The 8,173-nt window shown below is 45.0% G+C and overlaps 1 protein-coding gene across 1 annotated transcript; it reads left to right on the top strand.

The window, feature by feature from the left end:
- The first annotated feature begins 1,943 nt into the window (after nucleotides 1-1,943).
- LOC148012799 (uncharacterized) lies at nucleotides 1,944-7,574 on the top strand. Its single transcript, XM_087669004.1, has one exon. The coding sequence runs from the start codon at nucleotides 2,768-2,770 to the stop codon at nucleotides 6,800-6,802; it is 4,035 nt and encodes a 1,344-aa protein (XP_087525130.1). The 5' UTR covers nucleotides 1,944-2,767; the 3' UTR covers nucleotides 6,803-7,574.
- The last annotated feature ends 599 nt before the right edge of the window (nucleotides 7,575-8,173 follow it).

The following is an 8,173-nucleotide window of genomic DNA, read 5'->3' as shown; positions in this document are numbered from 1 at the left end:
ACTGCCCTTGTGGCTACTACCAAACTTATGGTCCCATTTCACATGGGTGGGCTAGACCTTCCTAATCCCTCGGTGGAAAGGGTGGCACTTCAGGCTAAGTGTTTTTCCCGGGTTTGGCAGGAAAACACACCCTAGGTGTGCATGCTCATCGATTTGTTGGCACTCAACAAATATCACCTTCTGGTCAAATGGGGTCTCTTTGGTCATGATCTTCTAATCACTCATTCTATCTTGGTGGTTAAAACACAAGGTCAAACAACCATAATACTTTCCGCCTGGTCTCTTGTTCTCAATTTCACCAGACCCAATAGGAATCAAGAGGTTAACAGGGAGGAAAATGTTTACTGGTCTAGGTATTTTACTCCCCCCCTTAAGGAGGCCCTTGGCAAAAGAGCCATGCACTTGGTCAAAAAAGGTTTCTACAAGTTCAAGCATTGGTCGGGGCCCGATCCTGGGGCTACGAGTGGCTTTAGCAAGAGCTGCAATTTGTCCTAGAACTGGGTAGCTGCTTTGCTGGCCAGCTCACACATTCCCCCTTCCTCTAAGTTTGGCCTCTCCTCTCTCGAGGTTGGTGATCAGTCCCTACATAAAGCCTTTTGTGCTAAGGGTGTTAGAAAGCTGCTGACCTCGGGCTTTGGCGGCTGTGAGGTTCTCTCCCACCTCTAGGATCTTCACCTTTCATCAGACGATGCAGCTTACCTCATGGCTAGCTCATGGACATTAAAATTTCCCCTAAGGGTGGTAGACTCTTTCTATGGAGGGTGATGAGAGGGGCCCTATTTGTGGGGGCAAAGCTTAACGATCGAGGCCCGGCCAATAGCTCATGTCCCTCTTGTGGATGCGTTGAGACCCTTGTTCATGTGTTGTGGAATGGCTGCTTTGCTTTGCGGATTTGGGAGTTAGTTTTCACGCATTTACCTACTGTTCATGCGGAATTAAATCTATTGATCTACTAGGTTCTTGGAGGGTTTTGCATTCGCAACAACAAGCGGATTTTTGGCAGCATAGTCCATCTGTTTGGTGGCATTACAAATCATTTGGCACCATAGGAACTCCTGTATCTTTCAGAATCTTACTATCTCTGCCTTTTGGCAAGATATGGCCTTTAAGGACTTAGGCATATGGAACTTGTATGGGAAATTAGGCAAGTTAGAAAGGGAGGGCGTGACCAAAATCTCCATTTTCATCAAACCCCAGTAAGATGTAATTTTGTATCCTCTCTAAGGCGGCTACAAGTCGTAATTTTGTTCAAATAATTCAACTATCTTTTAACATGGAAGAATAGTTATGTGCCTTTCCAATCTCTTCACAAAAGAATTTGAGGTCTAACTATTTAATTTGTGTGTGTATCACTCCTCTCTCTAGAGAAACACACACACACACTCTCTCTCTCTCTCTCTAGAGTCTAGACTCTCTCTCTATGGTGTGCACGTGAACAGTAGTAGTATGCGTGCGGCAGGTCGTGCGGGATCTTTTCCTTTTGTCAGAAGTACATCTCTCTCCGGATGTCCCAGTAGAGTACTCTCCTCTACTCTACATTACTATCATGAATCAGGACATATGTCATGTAAAACTGTTCACAATTGACATCTCCTTTCGGTTGTTTTTCCCCCCTTGGAAGCGAGCTTGCTTCTTCCTTCCCATATTACTACTGTTATTAACCGTGTTCCCCTTCCCTTGACTTGATACACTGAACCTCAAGAACGATGTGTAGATGTCTATGTGTCTGTAATCACGTCATGTGTTGATGCGACACAAACCACAGCTAATATAGTCTCAATCAAGCAAATCTGCAGTACTACCTGACTCAAAATTTGAGAGCATCTCTATCACAAGCTGTGTGTGGGGGGGGGGGGGGAGTTGGGGGGTTTTGAACTATAAAGAGTGTTTTACCGTTGATGGAGAGAACACGTCACAATACACACAAACTGTTACCCTCATCAAAAGCAAACACAAGCATCATCATCACACGATCAGAGTCACTTCATCCCCGCCCCCCTCCCCCTCCTCCCCAATGATCTTTATATCTACCCCTTTGCTGCACCGCCCACAAACATCACATCGGAAAATCAAAGACAGCCTCTTCTTTTCCCAGTCCTTTCACATTATTTGCTTCCTCATGATGTTTGATGCACACTCTCAATAGAAAGAATGCCCCCCCCCACCACTGCTGCATTCACTGCGATTCCTGTGTCCAATCTATTTTTGGGCATGTGATGGACATGAACGTGGAAAGAGGAATTGAGGAGAGAGAGAGAGAGAGAGAGAGAGAGAGAGAGTATCCTTTATTCCTCCACCCAGAACACAGTGCCCTCACTTGACTAGTATTGAATCCATGACCTTCACAAGCTTCTTCCAAGTTCCACCCAAAAACAGTCTTCTCATTTGACTACAAGATATGATGGGATGTGATTGTGGCCTCTTTCCATGCTCACACACACACCCCCCCCGCCCATGCGCACGTGCAGGCATGCGGACGTACACATCCATGCTTGCACGCACATGTGCATGTGCCTGGGAGCACTGCTTGACAGCTTGTCCAATGTCAGACACACCCTCTCTCTTCTCTCTCTGCTTGTTACTTCTTGTTTACTCATACAGTAACCTGAGTAATATATGTTTGCTCATCCTTGGGCTGTTGATGTTAAATGGGACAAAGTATCAGTAGCTACTGATGCAAAGTCTTTCTGTATCTAATTCCTCTGCAACTACACCCGAATTCATATCACCCATGAATTTGCTTGTGTCATGAGCCTTCAATGTGGTGATGTTTCCACTCGTGTTGGGCCATTGTGGAATACTTGCAGGTGGTAATGTCATGGCCAACTTTATACTGTTACTCCTCCTTTCCTTATACATCACACAGCCTAGAGTCTTAACAGCACAAGGAGATAGAGCTTCAGACATAGAAGCCCTTCTGGCATTCAAGTCAACCTTGGAGGAAGCAGAGGCTTTGAGAGATTGGGACCCATCATCATCATCCAAGTTGTCTCCCTGCAACTGGACTGGGGTCACATGCAGCATGGCATCAACCGCAGTGACCTCCTTACAGCTCTATGGCATGCAGCTCCGTGGCCCAATTGCTCCGCAGATTGGTGACTTGATCAGTTTGCACACCCTCAACATGAGCATGAACAATCTCTCTGGAGGCATACCCCTTCAACTCTTCAATTTGGTGAATTTGGAGTCTCTGGATTTGAGCTACAACCTCCTCTCTGGCTCTGTCCCTCCACAATTATCTAATCTCATCAACTTAGCGGATCTGATGATGGGTTTCAACTCTCTCAGTGGAAAGCTTCCTCCCCAAATTGGCTCTCTGGCCAATTTGCAAAAGCTTGATTTGGGATGGAATGCTTTTACCGGTCCCATCCCTCCTCAAGTTGGCAATCTGAGCAGCTTAACATACCTTGATTTGAGTACTAATAGCTTCACTAGCATTCCCTCTGAGCTTGGTGGAGCCTCGATGCTCATTTTCCTTGACCTCAGCAACAATGCCATCTCCTCTGAGATGCCACCTGAGCTTGGAAACTTGACCAAGCTTCAAATTTTGGACTTGAGCAATAATTCCATTGGAGGCCCCATAGCTCCAGAATTTGGGAGCCTAGTCAGTTTGACAGACTTGACCCTCAACCTCAACAAGCTGAGTGGGCCTTTGCCACCAGAAATAGGCAGCTTGGGGAACCTGATCAGTCTTTCAGCTTCAGATAATCAGCTCACTGGGCCTCTGCCGGATGAGCTTGGCCTATTGCATAATGTGGAGAAAATTGACCTTGGGCTCAATAACATTGCATCGCCATTGCCGGAAACACTCGGGAACCTCCAGAAGCTGCAGATTCTTTCCGTGGCCAATAACTTATTGAATGGGTCTATCCCATCTGGTTTGGGGAATTGCACCAATCTGGCCACCTTGATGCTATCATTCAATGCTCTGTCTGGTCCGATACCGGATTCTTTCAGGAATCTTCAATCCTTGATTGCATTTTCAGTTGAGAGGAACAAGCTAACCGGGTCATTGCCGGATTGGCTGGGAAGCTGGAAGCTAATCAACAACATTTTCCTAGGATCCAACCATCTGACTGGAAGGTTGATTCCTGAGCTTGGGAACTGTTCCTCCTTGACATCACTCTCTGTAGAAGACAATTACCTCACAGGACCTATCCCTGCAGAGCTATGTGATGCCAAGTCCCTCATGTCCCTCTATTTGCAACACAACTCCTTCTCCGGAACCATAACTGAGACATTTAAAGGCTGCACGAATGTGACAGAGATACACCTGGATAGCAATCAACTGACCGGTAGTATCCCTGCATACTTGGCAAGACTTCCTTTGGTTACCATTGAGATGGGATGCAACAATTTCACAGGTACTATACCAGATGAGCTATGGACTTCTTCTAGTCTACTTGGGTTTGAAGCTAGTAACAACTTTCTTGAAGGTGAACTGCCACCCTCAATAGGGAAACTTGCTTCTTTACAGCATTTGGTGCTGAGCAATAATCTGTTGGATGGTATGATCCCAAAAGAAATTGGGAAGCTTGCACGCTTGGAAGTGCTGATTTTGAATGGAAACAGGCTGCAAGGTTCTCTTCCATCAGAATTATTTAATTGCATCCAGCTTACGACTCTTGACTTGGGTAACAATCAGCTCACTGGGACTATCCCTAAACAGATTGGAAAGCTTGTGAATCTAGAGTGCTTGGTGCTATCCCACAACAATCTCACTGGCGCCATACCTTCAGAGGTTTGCTTTGGATTCCAGCAAACAGCAATTCCAAGCAGTAGTTATGTCCAACATCATGGCTACTTTGACCTCTCTTCGAATTTTCTGTCAGGCGGCATCCCAGAATCAATTGGGGACTGCATTGTGGTTGTGGAACTATACCTGAATGACAACCAACTCTCTGGAATGCTGCCCATCCATATGTCCCATTTGACCAACCTAACCAATTTGGATGCCTCAAGTAATCTTCTCAGCGGCGGCATCCCTGAGCAGCTCGGGGCTTTACACAAACTTCAGGGTCTTAACCTAGCCTTCAATCAGCTTACAGGCATAATTCCTCCCGCATTGAGTGAAATGAACAGCTTGGTTAGCATGAACCTGACCAGAAACAAGCTCTCAGGCACTCTACCTGCAGAGCTTAGCAAGCTGGACTCGCTTCAACATTTGGATCTGAGCCATAATAATTTTGAAGGAGAAATTCCTTCCCAATGGGCTCTAATGAGCGACGTCCTTGGGCTGTATTTACAAGGAAACAAGCTGAATGGTGGACTTGAGACAGTGTTGTCTCAAAGCAATATAGTGTGGCAGGAAATGGGCATACTCAATCTCAGCCATAATTCTTTTACTGGTTCCATACCAGGAGAAATAGGCAATTTAACTGGCCTTGCTTACCTTGATCTGCACGATAATATGTTCGATGGGGTCATACCGGAAGAGATTGGGTCTCTTTCTCAGCTTTTATATTTAGATTTATCAGGGAATAGATTAAGTGGAACCATTCCGTCTTATGTTTGTGGTCTTTTGGCTCTGAGATATTTTAACGTGTCTAACAATCGCTTATCTGGAGAGATTCCAGAGAGTGGTGGATGTAAGAAAATTCCAGTTGCGGCCTTTGCAGAGAATGAAGCATTGTGTGGCAGTGTTATAGGAGTTGCGTGTGATGGAAACCACCAGCAGTCAACAGATTTGGTGAATACCGGTGCTATTCTTGGCATTACAGTAGGAAGCACCATGGCAGTGCTGTGTCTGATCTTTGTTCTAGTAAAATGGATGAGGCTCAAACAGGAAGTCGCTTCCAAATTGACTGATGAGAAGAAGAAGCTCAATAGCCAAAGGGAGCCCAGTGCGTGCTTGTCAACCAGCAAAACAAAGGAGCCCTTGAGTATCAATGTAGCCATGTTCGAGAGGCCGCTTCTGCGGTTGACGCTAGCAGACATTCTACATGTGACAAACAATTTCTGCATGAAGAACATTATTGGGGATGGCGGCTTTGGAACAGTGTACAAGGCTGTGTTACCTGATGGCAGGACAGTGGCCATCAAGAAGCTGGGGACAGCAAAGATGCAAGGAAACAGGGAATTCTTGGCTGAGATGGAGACACTGGGGAAAGTCAAGCACAGGAATCTAGTTCCTCTGCTGGGTTACTGCTCTTTTGGAGAGGAAAAACTGCTTGTTTATGACTACATGGTCCGTGGAAGCTTAGACCTCTGGCTACGGAACCACACCGATGGCTTAGAGATCTTGGACTGGCATAAAAGGTTCAAGATTGCACTTGGGGCAGCAAGAGGGCTTGCCTTCCTGCATCATGGATTCATTCCACACATCATACATAGGGATATGAAGGCAAGCAACATCCTTTTGGATGCTGATTTTGAGCCCAAAGTGGCCGATTTTGGGTTGGCACGCTTGATTAGTGCCTGTGAGACCCATGTGAGCACTGATATTGCAGGCACATTTGGTTATATACCCCCAGAGTATGGGCAGAGCTGGAGGTCAACAACAAAAGGGGACGTGTTTAGCTATGGGGTGATATTGCTTGAGCTTGTGACAGGAAAGGAACCGACAGGGGCTGATTTCAAGGAGGTTGAAGGAGGCAACCTCGTGGGGTGGGTTAGGCAGATGATCAAAAATGGGAAGGTGGCTGATGTGCTGGATCCTGCAATATGCACTGGGTCTTGTAGGATGAAGGTGTTGCAAGTCCTTCAGCTGGCAAACCTCTGCACATCAGATGATCCCTCGCGACGCCCAAACATGTTGCAAGTTGTAAAGTACCTGAAGGAAATGGAGGAATTCCCAGCATGATCCTTGTAAAGACTCAAGCAAAACTCATCATTGAAACAAAAGAATTGCTGTGGGCCAATTCCTTCTTCTTAAGCAATGTATAAACAGATGGCATTGTTAATAACTATTGTCTGTTTTTTTAATGATTTGGGAGGAGAGTTATAATCTCCACACTTAACTGGAGTAATAACAGGGATGATGAAAAGGTCAAACTATTGTGTGTTCTGCAAATTACTTGTGGTTTCGAGTCCAGAGGTGGTTCTGAAGGGTTTGGTTTATCACTAAGAAGATGGCTGAAAGCCTATTTCTGTAAAGATTGGCTCCTACCAAATGGTTGCATATGATGCAAGACAAGATTCATGTATTTACAGACTTCTGACATCAGATTTGAAGAAAAGAATTGAAGTGTTTAAATCGTTGTAAAAAGATGTAGATATTAACTAGTAGTCATTATGTAGATTTTCATGTGTGTAAGCTTAGGTACTTCAAGAAGGTCTAGCAAGTGCATGGAGTAGCACCACCCTGTGCTTGCATTTTAGCTGTGAAAGAACTCATATTGATTGAATGCCAGGGCTTACATCAAGACTTGTAATGGAGGTGCACTCCAGCCCAATGCCTAGACCCATTACAACGTCTATCTTGGTGACCAGCCAAGTGAAACCATAATCTTTTTTAAAAACATTGTACAGCATGCTTTCGCAGCTGTGTGGGAGAGTGCTCATTGCTTATGCTTGCATTTTTCTTGCAAGATTTGGCACTAAGTGTCACTTTCTGGCTCCCAATTCACTACCTGGAAAAGCCAGTGAATTTCTGTACCTCTAAATTGAAAATTCAATATAATAGGACTCTTTCAAATTTTACTGCCCCCTGAAAAAGTCTTTGTAGAACAAAAAGCAAAAGTACCTCCCTGCAACAGTAAACATGGTGGAAAAGAGGAAGCAAATCTAGATTGACCAAAAAGGTGAGCTACAAAGTAAGCTTGTATGGTACAAGGCATGGTAATCAGTACTTTTTTAAACTTAAGGGCACTATCAAATGCATGCATGCTGTCATATTTGATCTTCCTAGCTTATATTCAAAGCAGCTTAAGTAAGGCAGAAAGCACAGTAACTCCATAAATTAAGGCTGCAAGCAACTTCTAAGAAGTATATTCCATTTAGCCCTCTCTTGTGGGCAAGACCTGTCACCAGTCCTCAGAGTCTAATGTCATTTGCCTGTTGACTGTAGTAAGGTTTACCCAAGGCATTGATTGTTGTAAAGCTAGATGCCAGGTTGGTTCTCTGTGTTCATCAGGGAGCTTGCCCTACCCAATGTACCCATCATGCCAGCAGGCAAATATATAACAAAGGGAAAGCAACAAGCTTCTGGAATATGGGACATATTGACCAGGCA

Source organism: Lygodium microphyllum, chromosome 27 (genome assembly GCF_053477565.2).
Source record: "Lygodium microphyllum isolate KBCC chromosome 27, Lygodium_microphyllum_v1.1.10, whole genome shotgun sequence".
Classification (NCBI taxonomy): domain Eukaryota; kingdom Viridiplantae; phylum Streptophyta; class Polypodiopsida; order Schizaeales; family Lygodiaceae; genus Lygodium; species Lygodium microphyllum.
Note: the sequence above shows the minus strand (reverse complement) of the source record. Positions and strands in the feature narration are given on the sequence as shown.

Coding starts and splice junctions, on each gene's coding strand:
- LOC148012799 (XM_087669004.1), top strand. CDS start 2,768: ATGTTTCCACTCGTGTTGGGCCATTGTGGAATACTTGCAGGTGGTAAT.